Source organism: Mixophyes fleayi, chromosome 4 (assembly GCF_038048845.1).
Source record: "Mixophyes fleayi isolate aMixFle1 chromosome 4, aMixFle1.hap1, whole genome shotgun sequence".
Lineage (NCBI taxonomy): Eukaryota > Metazoa > Chordata > Amphibia > Anura > Limnodynastidae > Mixophyes > Mixophyes fleayi.
The window spans coordinates 87907567-87931399 of record NC_134405.1 but is presented as its reverse complement, the minus strand read 5'-3'; the positions used below and the strand labels follow the sequence as shown (position 1 = coordinate 87931399).

The following is a 23833-nucleotide window of genomic DNA, read 5'->3' as shown; positions in this document are numbered from 1 at the left end:
CTGTATCTCATGTTTATGTATACATATATTTCTCTTATCAATGTTTCTATATGATCACTGGTGGTAGTTAGTGCGTACACATTCCTAGAAACGAGAAGAACATTTTGCATAAACCTGTTCATCTCTTACAACCAAGTGCATAAAAAAGACAGAATCATGTACAACATGGCTACTAACATCCATTTTCTATCCAGATCATTACTCATTGTCCACAATTCCACCCTTTTATACCTTTGACATCACCTTCCTGGCCTGACCAACTATGTCACCTCTGCTCATAAAATACTGGATATTCAGACCGGTTTCTCTTACCTGGATTTTCAGCTTTTTCCTTCCATGCTTGAATAAGTCAACAAGTAGTATAGGAAAACAACTAACAATTACATAAAGGATCAATAGGACCAAGAAACCCATTACTGTATATTGTATTATACCTGGCATTAATTAAGACAATCCTAGCCATGAAAGGGGATTCCATTTTACTTTACCATATTCTCTAACTTCTTTCTGTTGTCCTTCAACCACGACACTAGTCCTTCATCATAGCTCCAACTTTGTTGGCAATACATCAATCTCCGAAGAGAAGTAACTTTAATTCATATTTCAAAGTTTATGATATTTTACTTACATGCTTCATTCTTTTGGTATGTTGCAGAAGTTGTATAAATCTTACCATTATTTCTCCCATCAACAAGTTCATCTTATATTAGCCATGCAATGAATGCCCACTTAATAAAGAAGGCCAGATACTCTGGTTGGGAAAGAGAATGCAACAACAATGGCCATAGTGGCAGTTTCATCCATTTTGACTTGTTTCTGGTATCAGCTTTGTTCTATTAAGAATCTGTAGTAAATTTGCAGGTAAGTCTACTCTATCATCTTCCAAGAATGACAATGGTTCAGAAACAATAAGTTGCTCATTTCCTGACTTGTTAGCAGAAGCATCAAGAAGATTTACTAAGGGGATCTTTTCTTCTCTTGTAGTAGATGACTTTGTACCACTGAAGATATGTGGGACATGAATACTTTTCATGTTTTTCTGTTCTTGTATTATACTTGTTAAGGAACCCACGCAATTCTGATGAATCTGAATATGGCTTATTGGCTCAAGGTCACTCCTGCATTTTACCACCAATTTTTGTTGTGCTTCTGAGCAGTGGTCTTTGTTGTGGGTTATCTTCACATTCATGGGCTACTGTGCACTTTAAGCTAGAGATAATTAAAGAGTGCAAAAGTACATTTCAATATTTACATGGACCACAGAATCCCTGAATTATCTTGGATGCCTGATCTCTTATGTTCAATACATTTTATAGTTCAGTTAGTAAGTCCACATAGTGTCATAACTAAGCCACTTCAGTTGTTTTCACCAATAGCTTGGAAACTTTTGGCATAACTTCAAAAAGTTTTACAGTGGGTATAATTCTCCTACTTTCCCTGCTATCCTCAATCTCACTCATCCCTCCCATTGCCCATTTGTCACGGTCACCTTTTATCCTAATATTCCGTACCCTTACTTCACTTCATTTCCTCATCTTCCCTCTGTTTTACCACCATCCCTCAAACCTTATCGATCTACTCATCACCATTTACATTACAGTGCTGCTCACATTCACACAAAACGTACAGTGCTCATGTCTGCACTGAAACATCTGTGCCCATTAGTAGTACAGAAAAATCAGTCCGTGCTGGAGAAGGGCAGCGGGGTCTGGCATCTGATCGCCAACACTCTAATTCTGTGTGTCTCTGCACTATGTGCCACAGATTCTCCTGCGCACCTCCTATGGGTGTGATGTTACATTGCTGCAAAGTGTCTTCACGGTTGTCCCAGAGGCACTTTGTCCATCGCAGGCAGGGCCAGATTAAGGGAATGGAGGCCCCTGGGCTAAGGGGGCCTCCATTCCCCCGTGAGGGCCCCCCCATGATCCGAGCCCCCGGCACTAACCTCCTTCTCCTCCTTCCCTGGCGCGCTGTACGCTCTTTACTGAGGAGATCTCCTCAGTATGGAGACTACAGCGCGCCGGGGAAGGACCGCAGTGAAAGTGCTCAGCAGCACTGATCACGCCGGGGGCGCCCCCGACCTATCAATACTGCTGCTGAGCAGTTTCAAGGGCCCCCTGGATGCCCGAAGCCACTGGGCTGTAGCCCAGTTAGCCCTGGGGTTAATCCAGCCCTGATCGCAGGTAATAGAATTTCCTCCACTTTGACTTTGTTCTGTGACTTAGTGCACTATCTCTTCCATATTTATGGCACAGGGCTGTATAATTACAGGTTAGGGCAGTCTGGCGCTTTTTTTTTTTTGTTTGTTTTTATTCATCTTATTTTCTTTACCTTTTGAATACTTGCCAGCTTAAAAAATATTGTATATTCTTTATAAAATGTATTTGTTTTGTTTACATCAGGGGTAGGCAACCTGCGGCTCTCCAGGTGTTGTGAAACTACAAGTCCCAGCACGCTTTGCCAGTAGATAACCAGCAGATAGGTGGCAAGGGATGCTGGGATTTGTAGTTTTGTAGTACCTAAGTTAGACCATGGCGGTGATGAATTTTAGGGTGAGGGGCAATGCAGCAATCTTGATCTTGGGAAGTGAAAACAAACTAAAATCAATGCCTGCATTACTGCGTTTTATAAAATACATTTCCCAAATCCGTAATTCTATTTTGTGGATATTTTTGTTTGTTTTTGTAAAGGCTACCGTTTCATACATACCGTTTTCAACATATGCAGGTTGTGCTCTTAACTGTAATCCCATACAGATTCAGGGTTCTTGGTATCCGAGCTCTTTGGCCTGCTGTGATTGTCATGAGCTCTCAATACTTAGCGGCTATCGACTAAACTACCAATCACGCTGCCTAACTTGGGAAAAGTTCCTGCAAATTGAAAATTTAAAGCTTTGCAACTCTGTCCAGATTCTTTCATTTATCCTCTAAAACCATCTTTTATTTTTTTCACAATCTCATTTTGGTTGCATAGTTTTGATGCCACAATTGCATAACAAAAGACTTGTGCGGAAATTGGTGCATTTTCTAAACAAAGTGCTCTGCTCTGTGTATTATAATAATAATAATAAAAAAAATGTGATTGCTGTTATGTTGCTCAGATTGAATCAGCTCTGCTCTTCTTGAGCAGCTTGATAGTTACAGCAGAAGTAATGTTGTGCTTGTTAAACTGTGTTATCGCCACATTTCTTGGTTCAATCTGAAATGTGTAAATAAAGTCAGCAGGATGTCGATGGCATTGCCAGATGATGTCTCGCTGCTGCAGCACCAGTAGTCTTGTTCAGACGTTGCTGTTTCATATTCCTTCCGCTGACTAACTTGGGCAAAATATCTACCAGATCTTGTTTGTTTTGTACGAATCCATAATACTTGCCTCATAGGAAATTCACTACAGTAAATGGGGTTTTGATTTGTACTAAAAAAGTGCTTTTTATGTTTTTTGGGTTTTTTTCTACAGGAGACTGAAAAAAAGAGCATCAGAGACCGAATTCAGATGGTACAAGACATTGTTATTACGGTTCAGAATATTTTGGAAGAAATTGCCTGCTTTGGGGAACGAATAAAAAAGTAAGTCCACCCCCCACCCCCCCTTCCCCAAACCACTACCCCCTCCCAAACATAGGTGCACTCATCAGGCAAACAAATTCAGGGCAGGATCTCTGTGAACTGTTTTGGGGTTTAATAAACTGTGTCAACAGTTTAATAAACCAGTTTAATGATAAAAAGAAACGGTGGCTCCAATGAAAAATGGCAAATCAGATTATATCCAATAAGTATTAGTTCATAGTCCATAGCATGGTTTTATATGGTGGAGCCATTTGACAGCTGCCACGCTACCCTAGGTCAGGTAATTTGCAATAATGACTGATCTTTTAACTGCCTATGAGATTACATAGACACTGTGGCCGGTGACTTCTTCTTAATTTGTTAATGTTCAATCATTTTCAGGTATTTAGTAATACATTTCATTTGTGCTTGGCAGTGTTTCTGTTAGGCCGTGTTCTTTTGTCAGTGCATTTTGTGTGTAAAGTGGATCTAAAGTCATTCAAGGAAAAGATACTTTCCAACCTTTTTAAACTCCCCAGGAGCCTGGCTTAGCTCCGTCCTGATTATACAGTGCGGCTTCTGTTCAGCATGCATCTCGGGCGGGCAGTTTATTTTGAGTAAAGCGTTGGACCATGGGGCTTAAAATAAGCAAGTCACTGTGAAGTAGCAAGTACAGTACAGAACTCTTAAATTGTTATGGGAGGTGGACTAGCATCGAACAACCACATGAGCTCCAGTGCACCTGCTGTCAGTGTGGTGTTTATAGAAGGGTGTGCGGGCTCCCTGAGAGAGGTGTAAGATTTTGGTTGTAGCTTGTTCAAAGCAAATCAAAATGCTTCTGAAACTTCTAATAGAACCATTTAAAATTAATTTAATAGAGACAAGTAAGACAGCCCTATCTAATTTCTACAGTTGGATCCACATGACCTGTGCTTTGTAGGTTGGTGAGGAGTATGGATATAGGCCAGGCTACCAGATTAGTCACCTACATTATCACACATGCTGCATGACTATAGTACAATGACATCACACACATGCGTGAGAAGTAATTGCAGCATGTGTAGTGCACAGGTCAATATATACATGGATGATGCGATCACTCTGGACTGAGCCGATTTTCAGTGGTGAAAATCTGATTGCTTTGAAAAGCCATATAGTTTGGAGAGGCCACCCTTGGATTAATAGCTACACAAAACAATGTGTGGATAGGTTTGAGTTTTATGGCAAACAAGTGTGCAGCCCTGTTTCATGATTATCTAACTAGTACCCGGCATTGTTCTATGATGGCTTCTTTTAGTCTTTAATACTATTCTGCTCAAACTGTTGAAGTAATCCATTATGCCAATGAATAGAAGGCTTCAGATAAACGTAGTTATACATAACCGTTTAGGGCCTGACTCAGAGTGAGACGTACGCCGTTTGCTCAGCGTATCTTGTCTTTTTCCACACTGCGCATGTTCAGAAAGTGAGCGCATGAAACTGAGGCGATTCAGCTCTGACACTTTTTGACACTTATGACTCCTTACGCCTGTAGGGGCATAACGAGGGAGGCAAGGTTCATTATTAAGAAAAAAACAAAAATAAATGTTAATGTTTTCTTTCCTATGCTTGACACTGTGCCCTTAATGCTGCTTTTACTCCCCTTTACCTGTCTCCCCTGTGTCACACTGTGCCCTCCATGCTGCTTTTACTCCCCTTCACCTGTCTCCCCTGTTTCACACTGTGCCCTCCATGCTGCTTTTACTCCCCTTCACCTGTCTCCCCTGTGTCACACTGTGCCCTTCATGCTGCTTTTACTCCCCTTCACCTGTCTCCCCTGTTTCACACTGTGCCCTCCATGCTGCTTTTACTCCCCTTCACCTGTCTCCCCTGTGTCACACTGTGCCCTCCATGCTGCTTTTACTCCCCTTCACCTGTCTCCCCTGTTTCACACTGTGCCCTTCATGCTGCTTTTACTCCCCTTTACCTGTCTCCCCTGTTTCACACTGTGCCCTTCATGCTGCTTTTACTCCCCTTTACCTGTCTCCCCTGTTTCACACTGTGCCCTCCATGCTGCTTTTGCTCCCCATCACATATCTTTCCATTACCTTCTTTCTTCTCTATTGTTTTCTTCTCTTCTCGTGGCTGCTCTCTGTGTGCTCCTCACTGCAAATGTTGAGCGTAATAAAGACACATCTAGCATTCAGTGCAAAGGCAGGAGGGCGCGGTAGGTGTCCGATAAGTATCCGTTTTCTCGGCCCCATCAGAGCCCCGAAAAAACCCAATGTGCATAGGCTGCATGCGGGCCACGAGTTTGACACCCCTACTTCATAGCAGTTACGTTTGTAACATATAAAATAAAAGGTTTTTGTACATGTTCGCTAATTAGATGTAAGTGACTGAGGGTTTTGTCTGTTGTCAAGCGAATGCATCTTCAACAGCAAGTTACGCTTATACTTGCGTTCCTCTCTGAATGAGACCCTTTTAAACTCATGTGTTGCTGAATATTCCTGAAGAGAGAATGTGAAAATAAACTATACTTGATGACCTAATGACTGCTCTGCACATAATTGTTTCATACATCCAGATATTGAAGACTGAGGTTTATCTACTCAAAAAAATACAAATATACTGTATGCGCTTTCATTGCCTAGTTCACTCCGCAATACGTTGATCAAGGCCAATTGCTCATTGGCTACCTCACATTTACACTTAGAGAAAAACACCCTGTACCGTTATCCCTTTTCTGTGATGGCTACCTCTTGCTGCAAAAGTGGCACCACATTGCTCAGGAAATCAGTAATGCAAATGAAAATGACTTTCCTTATAGCTTTTGAGAAGCCACATGTAATAGATTTTTGTTTTGTCTTCTTACAGCACATTTAACTGGAGTGTTCCATTCCTGTCTTTTCTTGCCTGTTCCATACTTTTGGTCGCAACAATTATTTTGTATGTTATACCGTTAAGATACATCATTCTGGTTTGGGGTAAGTGACTTTCTAATTTCAATATATTGTGTTTATAGTTAAAAGCAAAATGATCCTCTTCATACCATGAACACCTTGGTTTATGTAATTACTGCACTATAATGCTGTATTTAGAGGAGCTTTCACCTCGCTAACAGGTGGTCTTTTGTAAGTACAGGCCCTAAATAACTTGCAGCGCAAAAAAAAAAGCTCAGAGAGGCTGTTTAGCGTCCTAGCTGAGCAGATTATCATGTTAAATAACCCCGCCTGGATGCCAATCAATGTCACTGCCCTCACCCTACTTCACATCTACATTCTACACCAGTAAGAAGTGACGGAGCAGGGGGGACGCAGAGAGCTGCTCAGTATGTTTTTAATATTCTCTCGTTGTCCCTTTTCTGGGTGATCCCAGCCATGGGAGGAGAATTTTTTTATCGGGTACAGGTTTCAAATAGGCAGTACTAAACAATGAACCTGTCATGGAGGTGAAAGATCCTGTTTAAAAAGCAAGTACCGTGTGTGTGTGTGTGTGTGCGCGTGTGTGTGCGTGTGTGTGGTTTTTATAAAAAATAAAATATATTCCTGAAATTACTTTGTGTTTGGTATAGTTGTTCTAGAATCTGTAATGTACAATATGTACTACACTGATAGTAAAACCACAAAGATTGTTCTGACCGTCTGCATGCATGTTAAGCAGTGTCACACGTACATATGTAATGAGGGTTTTTTTTTTTTTTACAATTCGTTTTAGTCTAGAAGTGCATCAGTGATTTAGTAGACTGGATTTTCGTTTGTTTGTTCAGAGAACTTAACATGTGACCAGTATAGAAAATACCCAAACATCAGGTTTTCACACTCATTCCTAACCTGTAAATTTGCTCACACTGCCTCGGTTGATGTGCTGGCATTCATTCTTTTTAAAGTAGGAATAAGCTCAAATGGATTTTTCTTGGCAGGCATCAATAAATTTACAAAGAGGCTTCGGAACCCATACGCCATTGACAATAATGAGTTTCTAGATTTTCTCTCCAGGGTACCATCTGATGTTCAAAAGGTAAGTTGATTTTTTTTTTTCCTTTTCTTTGAAATCATCTTGTATTATCATGTCCTAGAGAATCTACCAAAAGATATCTAGTACCTGAAAAACTTTTTAGGTAGACACATGTCATTTGCATGGCTCCTCAATTATGTTCAAGTAGAATCGGATCTAAGTATTTGGTGATTGGCATTCGATAACTGTAATACATTCTGAAAGCCTACAGTGCGTGATAGACCTCCCAGCCTGATCTAGCACTGTGGGACTCTGAACACTAGTGCACAGTTTGTGTTGTAGTGTGCAGCATTGTTTGCCTGACATCCGGGAATAATACATAACCCTGACCCTGCATATTCGGGCCTGATTGCAATCCCTTGCAAGTGCAGTAATTGAGCAAGCAGCACACAACGTACAAATGGATATCTTAGGAAAATATTATTTTACCGTTAACATTATGATGGAAGAGTTGCCTTGTTCGTCATAAATTTTTTTCATGTCTCTGAAGATACAAACAGTGTTCATTACTACCCCAGTGTAGTTTTCCTAGATTTTCTTTTCAGGTGTAGATTACAGAAGAGGTAGTTTGGGTGCATTAGATGTTGGTATGTGTGTGCACTATTCATATGGAGTCTTTCACCTATAAAGTTTAGAAGTAGAGTGCTCCACTACAACTAACCACTAACTATCTCTATGTGGAGTCGCAGTGTTCTGCTGGTGGAGGGTATGTATTGGTGTCGCCCTGGAACTAGGAGTCCAGTTTGTTTTTGATTAGGAGGAGAGGATTGACAAGGCAGAGGTAAGTGTGAAGGAGGGCTGAGGAGGAAACAAAGCAGTAACAACGTTCTAATAACAAGTAAATCGAGAAACCAAAGTATAGAGGGGGTGTGAGAAATGGTACAGAGATTGGGCAGTACATAATGGTATGATTTGAAATTGGTAATTCAGGCTGAGAGAAGGGCTAGAGATAGGAGTAGATCAGAAATATACAACAAATGTATGTGTGTGTATGTATATATGTATAATATCATGGGGTAATTATAGGTGAGCTAATGATATGAGAACAGAAGATAATGACAATAATAAAGAAAGAGGGGAAGGAAGATACAGATGAAAAAATTATAAATTAATGCAGAAATGAAAATCAAGAATACAAATTAAGGATTGATTTGGGGGTGAACAGTAAGGCATGAGAGGTGCAGGAAGGGGATATACATAAACTGAACATAAATTGAAGTAAACAATAATGGAACAATAATATGAATATCAATGGGAAATTAAAATAAAATGATACATATATGTGCTGTCTTAGATAAAATTGGATATTAAGTGGGAGTAGATGGGTGAATCACAAGTGTGTATGTAGAATGAGAGAGATAATGTAATAATTTAGAACTGATCATTGGAAATATGCTGAAGTTTTTAATTGTTAATTAGGTGATAAGAAGGAAGGGTAGGAAAATGTGTTTTATAGAAGTGTGCTGGGTGGAAGGGTATGTAGTTGGATATGGTGTGGGAGTGTAGGTAAACCTGTAACATAGTTTATATTATTGGGCTATAGATTATTAGGGAATGTGGTATTATAATAGGTGGAGAGATAATAATAAAATAAAAGAAAGGTGGATGAAACAAGATAATTTGGAACTAGAAAGGGTTCAGAGAAGGGCGACAAAATTGATAAAGGGTATGGAGTCATTAAGTTATGAGGAAAGGTTAGCCAGTTTAGGCATGTTTACTTTAGAAAAGAGATATGATTACTATGTACAAATACATTAGGGGTCAATACAGAGAGCTTTCATGGGAACTTTTTACCCCAAGGCCTGTACACAGGACACGTGGTCATCCCCTAAGGTTAGAGGAGAGGAAATTTCACAACCAGCAAAGGAAGGGGTTCTTTACAGTAAGGGCAGTCAAGATATGGAATTCATTGCAAGGGAAGGTTGTGATGGCAGATTCAATAGATATGTTTAAGAAAGGGTTAGACAAATTGTTAGCGGAAAGGTGTATCCAGGGATACGACCGTTAATTTAAAATGAAGGATAGTAGTGGATATAGGGTAAAAATAAGACTGCAATATTGAGTTTGGGGGGATTTTCACAATTGAAACAGATTGGCGGTTGCTTACTCTGGATTAATTTCAAATATAAGTGCAGGATCGCAGGAGATCCAAAATAGGTTGAACTTGATGGACTGGTGTCGTTTTTTTTTTTTTTTTTTTTTTTTCAACCTCATCAAAAATGAATAATGGAAAATGTAAGACAATCTTAAAGTGCACATACATAGCAAAAATAATAGAGCAAGCAATAGGCTATTTTTTAATGATAAATGATTGAACAAAAATCAAGGAAGAATAAAAAAATGGACATCATGAAATACAAATAAATATAAAATGTGTAAATAAAAGAAGTGTGTGTAAAGAAAAAATAAATACAATAATATAGAATAATTTAATAAATCAGTGGACCAAACTGTATGCCAGGAAACCCATGGGGGGTGCAGGTGAAAGCAAACATGTATTGCAAGAAGTTTGCAGAAGGCACGAAATGTTCTCCTGCAAGTCCGTTACGGACTGTGTGTACTCCAGAAACGCAGCCCTTCTACATCCAGACTGGCATCATGCCACCTTATATGAGAACTTGCATCTGAATCGTATTCGACAAGCATGTTCAGTTATGTGGAGAACCTCATGCAATTTATTTTTCTATGCTTTTCAGTTTGTCATCCTTATTTATAGATTTGTACTAGGGTTGTTACAGTTCACTTATGTGCGTTTCTTATTTGTTCCCTGGGGGCTTTTTAATTCACTTGTGCAGTACGTTGTAATAGCCTTAAGTCAGTAAAAAGACACCTATTTGCCATTGCTAAAATCTGTTAGAAACCACTCTGTCTCATTAAAATAATTTCTGCACTTAATATTTGCACATGTAGAAGAAACTCCATTCTGGCTACCAATTAATTCTCAGTGTTCTTCTGCTTAGAAAATGATTCATTACTGCGAATGTTCTGTAGATTCTCTGAGTGTCTCCTTGGGGAGCCATTAACTTAGTCTGTAGAAAGCTGGAATGACTTAATGGCAAACGTCATATCTGTTTACTTTTACAGGTGCAGTATGCCGAAATAAAACCTTGCGGAAACCAAGGTGCCTTGAAGAAGAAGCGAAGTGGCTTGTAACAGAGTATGGTTACATCAAGCTTCTCGGTTTTATCTTTGTAAAATCATGCACTAATTCTTGTTGCCACCTGGACTTTACTGACTTGACCTTAAGGACAACACAGCGGGGGCAGGTTACCCCCAAAGATTTGCCATTTTGTGTGTGTCTTAGACCACACAGTTTTGCTGACTGGCTTCAGTTAAACCTCCTCCATGTACCAATGATTTGCCATCAGGAACCAGGAATTAATATCTTAAACACAAAATGATTGGGAAGTTAGGAAATGTGTGTGTTGTGTTAATGTTTTGTTGGTTACTTTTTCAGTTTGTTTTCTGGTGGGGATAAGAATTTTTTTTCTTTTAATATACTTGACAATTTGTGACAACGGCCTTAACGCCTTCTTCTGGACCCTAAGATATGTTTTGTCTCTTGTGCTAAAAATCTTCCACATTAACAGAAATGTCCACTTCACCGTATTGACTTGTGACAATTTTTACAGTCTTGAACGCATGTTTTTCGCTATCGGTTGTCATTTTGTGATTATGGAGATCCAGGGGCGGACCTGGAATTTTGTTTGGGGGGTTGAGGGGGCGATTTTGCATAGCTACGCCCCTCCTTCACTTGGATTGGTTGACCCGCCCCCTTTTTCCCAATGATCAGGCCTCTCAGCAGCAATTTTAAGGTATGAAGATTGCTGCTAGGGGAAGGCAATTACCCTGATTTCCCTCCCCTCTGGATCTTCCAGTGTAGTGCGAAGATCTCCCTTTCCTGCACAATGGAGGATGCAGTACACATTTGTACTTTACGTACTAGTGTGCGACAAAAAATATCACTTTTACCTGGTTGAAGCCTATTTGATTTTTGTTAGAAAAATAAATTGCATTTGCACCTTACTGCCAAAACTGTACATAGCAATATAAAATAAAGATATATGTATATATTTATATAATCAGTTTCTAGCACTTTTTAGCTCACTACAATAATTATATGATGAGGTTTTGACAAAGATGTTAATATATTGTCATCAGTTTTCAGGTGCCGCACAAGTAGAATATACAGGCTCATGTACAGATAAGCAATCGTATTTAAGAAGATAGGTTTAAAATGTTGACTATGGCATTAATAAATATATATTTTAATACGATTTTATCCAAAGACTTTTCTAGATCATACTCTAAGCTCAGAAATTGTAGAATGCTAGATTCCAGTGCCAAAGATTCCTCATTTTATGTATTAAAAATATAATACCTTTTATCATGTGTCATTTATAGTGGTCTTACTAAACTACTGTATTTGAGATGTACACATACGTTACAGTGCAGGATAAAACTTGCGTTTCTGGATTATATGGGTGAGATGATGTAGAATTACTGTTCATGGTGTTGAATTTGAATTAAATCCAGGTACGATTCAGTCAATAGCCTGCAAAGATATGTATTGGGTTACACATACATCAATGTTATACTGATCTCCCTGTATAATGTGTATATATAATATAGTGTTAATATGTATATTTGATATTACAGCATTGCAGATTTAATTTTTCATTGCAATCAAGGGAAATTTTAATATTGCATTTTATATTGATTTACAACCACTACTGGTTGCTGCTTCTTTGTAAATCACTAACTCCTTACTTCTAAAAGCAATATTTCTTCAAAAATCTAGTCTGTTAATAATTGTCAAAAATGCTTTCCTTTTTTTTTTTTTTTTTATTTTTTTTTTTTTATTTTAAATGTAAAGCATTGTTTCCGGCTAGAGTTGTATTTTTGTATCAAATAAAACTATTTTGTTGTAAATGTTCATTTATATACATCCTATACATGTGGCTCAGTGAAATTTAGATTAAAAGAAAAAAAAAAAACACCTGTGTGTACTGTGTCTATTATTGAACAGGTGGAATTCTGAAGACCTAAACCAAGGATATATTGGGGATTTATTTGATAATATTCCATAGTTAAAGCATAGGGGCTATATATAACGAATAGCAACCAAACAAATTCCCTTTCATTTTCTATACTGTATTAGAAAAATGACAGATCTGAGTATATACAGGTATAGAACACTCATGAATCTGGGCTTCAAAAAGTGATTATATTACATTAGTGCTCACTTGGTGGCTGGTGGTATAAGTGTATTTTCTAAAGTTTAATTCTTTATACCCCTATGAAGTGGATGATAATCACCAGCTGTTGTTAAATAAATTATTTCACCTGCAAAGCTGACTGGTGTCATCTACAATTCTTTATCACTAGCACTTTTTATTGGTGTCCTGGGAGCCACTCGCCCTGTAGGTACCACATGTAACTTACCATATGTACACCATAAAAGGCAGCCCATAGTTATCTGTAGTCTATGTCCATAAATATTACATTAACAACAGTACAACCATATTCTTAGGACCCTGATATAGCGGTATCAACATCAACTGTAAGCCAACCATGTGGTGCTCACTGGAAAATGAAATAAGTTGTGATATATATTCAAAATGATTTGTATGAAGATTTGCTCTGCAACTTGCATTAAAGCAAAACCTCCAGTGTTTTTCCACGTTGTTATATTTGTCAAGAACATGTAGTATTTCATGATCCATGTCTTGTCATAGACCACAGACGCTCATTAAAAAAATCCTCCATACAAAACAAGACCTAAAAAACATGTACTGGTCTATCCCAAGTCAGTGGTAGACATTTGCATTTATCACTGCCAGTCTGGCTCTTCATAACTCTGGCATTTCTCATGCATTGTTAACAGTGATTGCCATCTAATTAAGCCACTGCTCATCAAAAGTGCCTCTCTTTATGCTGAGAAAGGCATCCAAAGTCTGCTTCCCCCAATCAATAACAAGGTTTTTTTTTAGTATTCCAGAGGGATGACTGGTGAATAGTACACCAGCATGAATAAGGATATATGCACTTAATTTAAACTTGTCATACAACTTACAATGTTGATATAGCTATCCCTCTGTTTAATGATCTGTGCTTTGAACAAAGAGGTCCGATGCTGAGTTGGACATACACCTGATAGCTTAGCGAAAGTTAGGAAAATTTGCACTGCTCATATCATCATCATCAACATCATCATTTATATAGCGCCACTAATTCCGCAGCGCTGTACAGAGAACTCATTCACATCAGTCCCTGTCCCATTGGGGCTTACAGTCTAAATTCCCTAATATAGACACACACTCACACACAGACACAGAGAGGGGGACAGACAGACAGAGGGAGAGACTAGGGTCAATTTTGATTGCAGCCAATTAACCTACCAGTATGTTTTTGGAGTGTGGGAGGAAACCGGAGCACCCGGAGGAAACCCACGCAGACACGGGGAGAACATACAAACTCCACACAGATAAGGCCATGGTCGGGAATCGAACTCATGACCCCAGCGCTGTGAGGCAGAAGTGCTAACCACTAGGCCACTGTGCTGCCCATACCCACAAAGAGAGCGCACAAATGTGTACATGCAGACTTGCTCATTCTTACGTCTGGAGAGGCGTGACGGGAGGGAAGGGGCAGACTAAGGTAGGCCAAGTACATGCAGGTCAGTGGTCACGTAAATGCGGCTGAGGCCGACCAGGAGCCGTATATTTTGCTTCAGGTAGAGGACAGGTGTAAATACATGCTAATGGTTATGATGGCCACTAGCTAGCTTTTTCTCATTGGATGATTGCAAATTCACCTCCTGAAGCTGATGGGTGCTTTCTTCATCGATTGTTCATAGATTATAGGATTTTGTGGGAGTAATTTTAAAAATATTTCCTTTGCTACATTCATTCTTATGTGAGAGAGTGCTGGATCTGCTGTACTACTGTATATTGACCCGAATAGATGATGTGTTTTTCATCATCAAAACAAATGTTGGCAAACTTTTTCTTGGGCTTATGACCTGGCTATGTGTATGTGACCTGGCTATATGTATGTGGGAGTATGCCCACCTGTATAAGCCTTGTGTATATACTGCTGGTGCAGCGCTGGACACAACTTGAGATGCCTACCGCTCGTCATATAGGTGTAAATACACTACTTTTACAGACACAATTTTTGAGCGTAAATTGCACCCAACATGCCTCTAATTCTGCATCAGGCCCATGATCTCCAGCAGTTCTTGGTGCACTTACTTTCATGGCACTGTATAAGCAGTATTCAGCAGTTGATTGGCCTCTCTTATTTTCTACTTTATTGCATATATACTAGTGGATATTATTGTTGTTAGTGCATTTAAGGTCCCCTTTTACTTGATGCAACACCCAATGCCCTGATTGAAATTTAATTGTCTCGGGCTCAATAACTGATCTACTTTTAACAGCCGTAAGTGCAGCCAAATGTTTTATTTCTTGGTGCACACTATGGGAATCCAGTAATGTTTGTGGACTTTTGAGCATGAACTGCCAGATTCTGGTCCTGATAAATAGGTTCCAAACATATATTGTCCATTCTGATGGAGACTTGCTGGGGTTTTCAGGTTATTGTCTTGCTGTTTGACCCAGCTGTATTATAGTTCATGGATGGAATGTATGGTATATTCCTGGTATAATCAAGAATGTGGCCCAAATGAAAATTAAATGTGTTTGAAGAATTTTGAGAACATTCATGTTGACAAACCTGGACCTGATTTATTTTTTTCTTGTGGCATATTGGTAGTATCCCTTTCAGGGGCAAACGCAGGATTTGTAGAGGGAGGTTTCCACACCACGCCGCCAGTGAACATGACCAACATACATGGGGGCGTGGGTATAATTTTATACAGTGCTTGGCTGCTCTCCAACTTTTCCTATCTCCATAATATACATGGGCAATGGTGCATGCATTACTGTTAGGTGCACGCAGCTCTCCCTTTTCAAGCAGAGCTGTGTGAAGCGGGAGCAGGGTCCAGCCACCTCAATTATACAGTGCCTCAGGCTTAGAGGGGGTTTCCAGGCACTAGGAACCCCTCCCCCCCCTACCCCCTCGGTTTGCCTATGCCTTTGTGGGTGGTTTCGTTCTGCTTTTCAACTGGATACAGAGGGGGGTATCTATAAAGTATAAAAACATTCTTCTATCTTCTTCACTCAAATGTGCCTACTTGCATTGCTTTTTGTCAGAGGAGATGTATATAACATCTTACTACCATAAGACCAATTAATCTTTTTAAACCCCTGGCATCTGGATATTATTATTAATAATAATATTAATAATATTATTATTATTATTATTCCCTGTTTGGGTAACAACTATTACATCAACATTATCCAGAATACTATCACTGCTAAATGAATATATGAATTGGCTACATAAGGCCCTGCTTGTGAACTTTTTTTGTGGCATGCTGAGATATTGTAATCTATTGTTATATTATTTATTTCCAGTGTTTGTTAGCTGGTTATAGTTTTATTTGTATATTGCTCATTATTGGTTTACCCTTGCTACCCTTTACAGTTTCTAATTTCTATATATATTGCATTGTATCAATGTATGTATTTAATAACCATGAGTAAATGTTTCTTTTTAATGCATTCATCTAGATACAGACTTGCTCTTCTTAGACTCATTGTCTTAATGTATTTGTTGTGTCTTTTGAGGTTTACAATGTCTCTTTTTTTTTTTTTTTTTTTTTACCAATTTGGTGTTTTATATTTACTTTGCCAGTACTATATATAGATAGCTAGCTTTGTAGCTTAGGTCACAGTCTGTTGCGATAACAAAAATAACCTCTGATTATTAATTTTGTGAATAAGATTTTGTTTAGTGATCAACTTAATACTGTGTTTAAAATAACGGTTTTGGATGTTTTCTCCCTGATAAAGGTGAAGTGCTAATTTCTGACTGGTATATTTACCGAAAGATCATAAGGTTACCGTCTTAGGGGTTTGAAGCAGAATAAAGTTGTTAACTTCCCAGGGCACAAAAGTCCCGAGGTGGATCTGGTGTACCAGAGGTTGCCCATTTTATCTGTAATAACCTAATCTCCATTCACTTAGGGGCAAGGGGCAATAGTACGTTTATAATAAACACTGTTTTGGATCAAACGAACGTTTATGAAAATAATACTTGTCACAGAATTTCAGGTCTATCATGGTCTTCTAGTGTGCTATTTTAATTTTGAGTAACAGTTTTATGCACTGTTTTTTATTCTATTTTTTTATTATTAGTCATGCTGGAATTAAGCAATTATTGCTATTGTATATTTTTTATGGTACCACAAGGTACTGCAGCACCACAGTGGGGAAATAGAGCATAGTGCAAAGACATAGATGTCTAACACCTATAATATATAACCTGAATTTTGCAGATGCATAACATCTGGTAAGCATCAATGCAAGAATATTAAGCATAATACAGTGTGTAAGCATACATGTCAACATTTAAAGTTGCGAAATTGGGACACCCACAAACTAAAATAAAATGGGTGGAGTTTTATCCAAATTTGCTAAACCCCACCAAAAATAGGGACGGTTGGGAGGTATGCATAAGGAAAAATAGGTAAGATGTATAATGAATGTGTTATACAGACCATGCATGATATGCGACACATGTTCTAGCTTCCTTGTAGGCTACACCTGCTAATCACCAACACGCGGCTACGATGCAGATGGCAGCTACTTGGTGCCATCTTTACCTCGGTCTGGCACTCTCGATAACTTTTACTATCCTTACATGTACAGAAGAGGACGCATTATCCACTATATTTGTAATAGTCTCTCTATACAGCTATTTATTCACTCACTTTCTTTTTGTAGACTATTCCGACGAAGGATACATAGACCCACAAAAATCACTCAATACCTGTCTATGAGAAATATCCAGGAAAATGCCATGCTAGAAGGACAAGTAGCTGCGGTAATAAAACCCATTATAAAACTTGTCCAAAAAGTAAGTAAATGCTGAGGGGAGAGTGTTATGCATTGTGAAGGTTAAATCTGTTCTTACACTGTGCTCTTTCTCCCTTTTAATGGTGTTTTAACGTGTCTGTCACTGGAGCACCTTTCATATCTCGCAGGTAGAGCAGTTTTCAACCAACGGTAACATTTCGTTTTGCTGCATCGGAAATGTTTTTTGTTCCACCTAAATGCCACCTTCTAATGGTAGAGGTGCCAAACGGTGGTTCATTTAATTTTATTTTAATTATTGTTATTGCCATGTATTTGAAAATGGCTGTAAATCATTAAAAGCAGCAACGTCCTAGAGACAAAGTAACATGGTGCAGACATCACCTGCAATCAATGAGAGCAAGATGCATACTGAAACAGATGCCATGTCAATCATGTGTACACCTTCTCGTTATTGACCTATACTTTGTTTGCCTGTCATACAGTTCAACCACTGGCAAACATAAAGGGAAGTTTAACCTTTTCCTATGATGGGTTTTCTTTTTACAGTATTTTTTTTATAAATGGAATGAAATAGAAGAAAACCAAATCATCTGTTTACTCCTGCTCGCCTTTGTCTATAAGTATGAGAGCCAGCTGAATGTAAATAAAGTCAATCTGGCCAGTTTCAAAGGCTTTTATTTTATTTTATTTTTTTTATTTTTTTATTTTTTTTTTAAATAAAATCTTGGACAACTCTTTGACAAAACTTACATCGGCTCATGCCTTGTGCCATGTACAGTGCAATACAAGTGCAGAATGGCGCTCTAGAGGAGATGGCGATCACGCTGTGGTCTAGAGAAAAGTCATTATCTTCAACTTTAAAATCTTTTCATTTTCCCAAGAGTTCAGACTCCTGATTATAATTGGATTAGCCTGGTTACTGGGAAAAAAGATTCCAACAGTTGTACTACTGTATGAGGTGCCCATAAACTAAATATGAAGCGATCTTTTTCTGGTTTGACATCAAATGAAGAAATAATCAAGTCATTATCATACAAAGGTTTCCCAGCTTTTGTTGGAATAAAATTGCATTTCCTGCCAAATTTTCTATCTGAATCCTCAGTGGGCCAGCTAATATTTGGGTGTTACATAAAAAGGAAAGTAACTGCAGTGTGTTCACTCAAACCAAACCTAATCCTCCCTTCTAATTAAGGGTGTTTTGTAAGTCCCACTTATCTGACATGTACATGAGAGACCCATAAACAGAGCTGTGTATGAAAGCCTGGCTCATTCTTTGTTTTGTCTGCCTTTTATATTTCCTTACATTGCTTTACATCCATGAGGCTGGGGCTGCGCTGGAGATACTATTCCTCGAGCTGTGGATTGGTTTTGGACACCGTTCTGAACATCTTACAATAAACAATCCTGATGCCATTTGTTGCACTGTCACATTGTAGAATCCCAGAACGTTCACCTTGCCCGGGATATGTAAAGTTATCATCGCTGAACGCCAAATACACAGTCTGTATTCTTTCAAGGAGAACACCTATTGCGCTGTCTCTTTGAATTTTATATCAACTGACTCATAACCTCATACATGGCGACAATGATTGTACATGCTTGTGTGCAATTTAAAAACTAATTGTCCTTAACAAAAAAAAAAAATGATAAAAAGATAAATATTACTGAATACAGCTAAAGCTATTGCATAAAAAAAAACTTTAATTACTTTTGTAAGGATAAATAACATCTAGGTGGAGGCTACTGTACGTTGATTCCTCTAACCTAGTGGTTCCCAAACTGTGCTGTGGCTCCCTGGGGTGCCGCGGCCAGGCCCGGTAGTAAGCAAGGTGGGAGGACTACTTGGTAATTATTTTGGCTTGAAGGTACCTTGAAAAAATTATGGAGACCCTAAGGGTGCCATGAACTGAGAATGTTTGGGATCCACTGCTCTAGCCTATGCCACCTGCAGATTTTTGTACATGGTTAGAAGGTACAGTGGCTCATGGAAAATTGTATTAAAATGTGCTATATTCCACAAAAATATTAGAAAGATGCATGTCTTACTATCTTACTATCTTATTATTATTATTATTATTATTATTATTATTATTATTATTATTATCTTTTATTTATGAGGTGCTACAAGGGGTCTGCAGTGACATACAAGACATATACAGAAAGCAGTGATCCATAATGCATATGATACATGAAGAACAAAATACTTTTAATAAATAATATTCACAAATACTTTATGCATGTGCAAATCAGAGGAACATACCATATGCATCATGCTAAAAAAAATGTAAATTATTATTTGATCATAAAATAACTCTCAATCAATTATATAAATATTTATTTTAAAACTTTTTTTTTCCATTATTTACAAAAAGATTATTTTAATGTTGTATATGCAATGTATTTTTATAGTATTTCTTAGTTGCATACTGTTTCTCTGTGATAGCTAGTCACTCATATATGTATAAATTTTTAGTTAAAAGACTATACCGTATCAGTCATCACCAGGGCTGCCAAGAGGAATTCAGGGCCCCGGTACAACAAATTCATGGGGCCCCCCTCAGAGTTGAGTATGGTAAAAAATTTGCACCGCCTTGCGGTGGCACAAAATTTTTCGGTGGTGTGGTTATGCATTTGGGGGCGTGGCAAATGTGCCATTGGGACGTGGCTAACACATCAAAATCACTAAGCTCTCAATTCGCCCGAGCATCACATATGTCCGAGCACTCCTGACTTTCAGTACATCTAGCACCAAACTGTAGTATAGAAAAAATGCAGTGTGTACACAAAGAATTCAGTCTTGGCCTCCACCTTACATTGGGCACAACACTCACCAAAAATTGACATTGTCCCTACTAGAATCACAACATTTCACATACTGTCCTGCTCTCTCCTACCTGTTCTTCTCACTTTCACCACCTGTTGCTGCATGTTTCTTTAGTTGCGGCTTGTCTGGATCCTGGAATGCTGGGGGCCCTATTTGGGGAAAAAAATAGCTACATTTAGATAATTCCAAACAACCCTGGCGTTAAATAAATACCATCCACGATTAATAATTAGGCCTTCCTACAGCTCCAATATTACAATAATGTGCCCCTTCATCATCGCCATGCCTTATGATCACACTGCGCCCTCCATGCTGCTTTTGCCCCCTTCATCTGGCTCACCTTCATCACACTATACTATGCTGCCCCCACTGTGCCATGCCTCTCCCCCTTTTTAACCCCACTGTGCCATGCTGCCCACCATTTTTTAACCCCACTGTGCCATGCTGACCCCTCTTTTTTAACCCCACTGTGCCATGCTGCCCTGTTTTTTTTAACTCCTCTGTACCCACCTCATTTTTTAACCCCTCTGTCATGCTGCCCCCTGTTTTTAAACCCCTCTGTGCCCCCTCATTTTTGAAATCCTCTGTCATGCTGCCTCCCCATTTTTTAACCCCCCTGTCATGCGGCCCCCCCATTTTTTAACCCCTCTGTGCTTCCCCTCGTTTTCCTCCCTTCACTTACCTTTTCTCCTTTCTTCTCTCTTGGTCTTCGCTGCTGCTCTGTGCTCCATTGCTCCAGACTGACTGAATGCTGGGCATGACATGATGACATCACACCCGGCATTCAGACAGTCTGAATGGAGCACAGAGCAGCAGAGAGGAGGGATGCCGGCTCCGCGATCAGGTGAGTATGTTTTTTGTTTTTTTTTAAACTAGCCTGCTCCCCCACCAACGAATAAAGAAAGAAATAAAAAACGTTTTTGAAAAAAAGAAAAAGAAATCGGCAGCGCAAGGGCTCGGGCCGGGCCCTCTGACATGCCCGGGCTCGGGTAATTAGTACCCGCCCCCCCACCCTCCCTCTTGGTGGCCCTGGTCCTCACTATGAGTCGGTATTCCCACCTTCCCCGTAGTGGGTGAAAACAAGCGTACTTACGACAAATACAGGACTTGTGTCGGCTGCATTTGTATGGGAACCCCCTTACTGTACTACCTGTGTTAGTCTGCCCCTTTCCTCCCCCATTCCGCTTCTCAAGTTGTAGGGAGTGGTAAGAATCCTTTGTGTTCAGACAAGAATTGCGTGCAATTGCATTGATTTGAGTAATGCCTGTTTCTGGGCATGAGCAGAGCTAATTTTATGCTATGCAAATGGACGTACATCTGAACATCAATCAGACCCTTTATGTTTAGGACTTCTAGAATGACGGGTATTTTATGTAGTTTGTATCACCATGCTAAAATATATAACGTTATTTTTAAAATGGTCTTTCTCTATACTCAATCTCTTTCTTGCATCCCCCTTATTGTTAAATTGCATAACAGAGCTCCCTATAAGCAAAGTTGTATTTAGAATTGGTGCTGTTCATGTAATTCAGGATACAAACGCCTCCAAATTGCTAATTATATACATCACATGATCATGCTCAAAATGGTTGGTTGGTAAAGACCAAATAGCAAAAAAAAAATGATAAGAATGTAAATGGAACTTAACACAATACACCACCCAATGTGTTTGAAGCCACCTCAACAGTGCTACCCTAGGGTGTGCCTTTATGGTAAATACAGCCCTGATCACATTGATTGGTGAACAGCATCAATTATTTATGTTTTTCTGATCTCTATGCATAATTGGTTTCAAGATAAGAGATCCCCTATCTTGTTATACTTTTGTTTCAGTCCAAAGTATTGTAGTACATTAACAAGGGCACTGGAGTCAATCAAACACCTCCATGTCGAGGCATTTAACCACAATCAAATCTATGAATGTTTTTCACAGTAGTGTGCATTCTTAATATTCATTTTTACATGTCTTTCAAATAGTGGCTGATTATAACGGCATTTTGGGCGGTAGCCCAAAACCCAGGGCAGTAAGAATACTAAAGATCTGCCCTAACTCCATTGTGCATTTAAGACCTAGTCAAGAGGTGCAATAAGCTTTGAATGCTGGGCGTGCTGTATATTCCAAAGGGACTGGGGAAATATTAATAAGGCACCAAAATTATCCAATGGTTGCCCATGGTTTGTGCATCATCAGGTGTCATGGTAGTTTCAATTTACCACTGATGTGATGTATGTATTTCCCATGTACTGTGCTTCTGCGTTCACACTAATTTGAACCTTTCTTTCGGAGGTGCGTTCAGTTGGTCAAAAGTATCACGTTGGGAAAAACATGTTGAAGTTGTCAGGCTTATGTATACACCTGACTTGCAGACACATGGAAGGTTCTTCCCTAAATTACAGTAGGAAACGATGACCTACAGTATCTTCACAGAACAGTTCATGGCTTCAAACCTGAACTTGCTACAGTCCCTGCATTGTAGCCCATACTTTTTTTTTTTTCTATTTCCTAACAAGTGTCTCTTAGCATCTGGAATTAATGTTTCCTGTCATTTTCAATAATGTGACAGTGAAGTCCCATTTTTAATGTGCTGGCATTTAGCATGCCACAATATTTGAGTTATTTTACATTCGTCCCGCTGCTGTCCTGTTATTACAGCTGTTATGAAGTTCTGACAAAAGGGCACATTTCTTTCTTCTCTGTTTCTCCATAATTGCTTTTCACCGTATCTCTGAATCGTAACCATGGTGATCGGCCGCAGTCATCACAAGAACCTTTGTTATTTCCCTTGTGTGAATGAAAGACAAAGTGGCAGAAATATATTGTACATTTGAAAGGGGGCAGAGATACAGATCCTACATTCTTTGGGAAAATGGGGGGAAAATGTAGGCTTTTTTTTTTATTTTAATACTCATTAATGGATAGAGGCAAATTCATTTGGATCAATTTTTATTTCTGTGGGACCAAATGGGAAACTGGAAACCAATGTCACTGACCTTGGGGAAAAAAGGTCCCGTTGTTATAACAGAAGCGAGTGAAAGAAAAGGCCCAGTCATTTCCATCCTGGTGTGTGCTGGGTACAAGATTCACATTGTCAGGTTGTTGAATAAGGGGCACTGTTATCATATTAGAATCCAGTAAATTATGACTGGGAGAGAGACATTCTCAGTCATAATAAAATTGAGTGCCAGCATTGTAAAACTTGGCTAACTTATTTGAAACGTGTCTCTGTCTGAAATACAATGAGAATGGGCTAGTAAATGGAAGTGAAACAGTAAAAAAAAATGCTATTGCATAAAGATCAGGGTGCAAGTTTAAGAAAAGAAAAATACATATGATCCTTAGTAGGAAGCTACTAAACTATTTATTTCATCATGTCTTCAATAAATTAAGCCGATTGTAATGAATATAGAAACATTATAATATATAATACGATATATATGATCTAATAGAGACACACATTCTATTTCCTTTTTAAATATAAAAATGACAATTAACCCAGTCTTTTAAACCCAGTTAAACTCAT

At 38.9% G+C, this 23833-nt stretch overlaps 1 protein-coding gene across 2 annotated transcripts in view; it reads left to right on the top strand.

Moving 5' to 3' along the window:
- The window catches only part of MCTP2 (multiple C2 and transmembrane domain containing 2), a 134555-nt gene extending 122194 nt beyond the window's left edge, over positions 1-12361 (top strand). For both annotated transcript variants that reach the window (XM_075207709.1, XM_075207708.1), the window contains exons 20-23: positions 3457-3566; positions 6402-6511; positions 7447-7544; positions 10626-12361. In XM_075207709.1, the coding sequence (XP_075063810.1) occupies positions 3457-3566; positions 6402-6511; positions 7447-7544; positions 10626-10694 (387 nt within the window). In that variant the 3' untranslated portion in view covers positions 10695-12361. The remainder of the gene's footprint in view (positions 1-3456; positions 3567-6401; positions 6512-7446; positions 7545-10625) is intronic.
- Positions 12362-23833: the final 11472 nt, after the last annotated feature.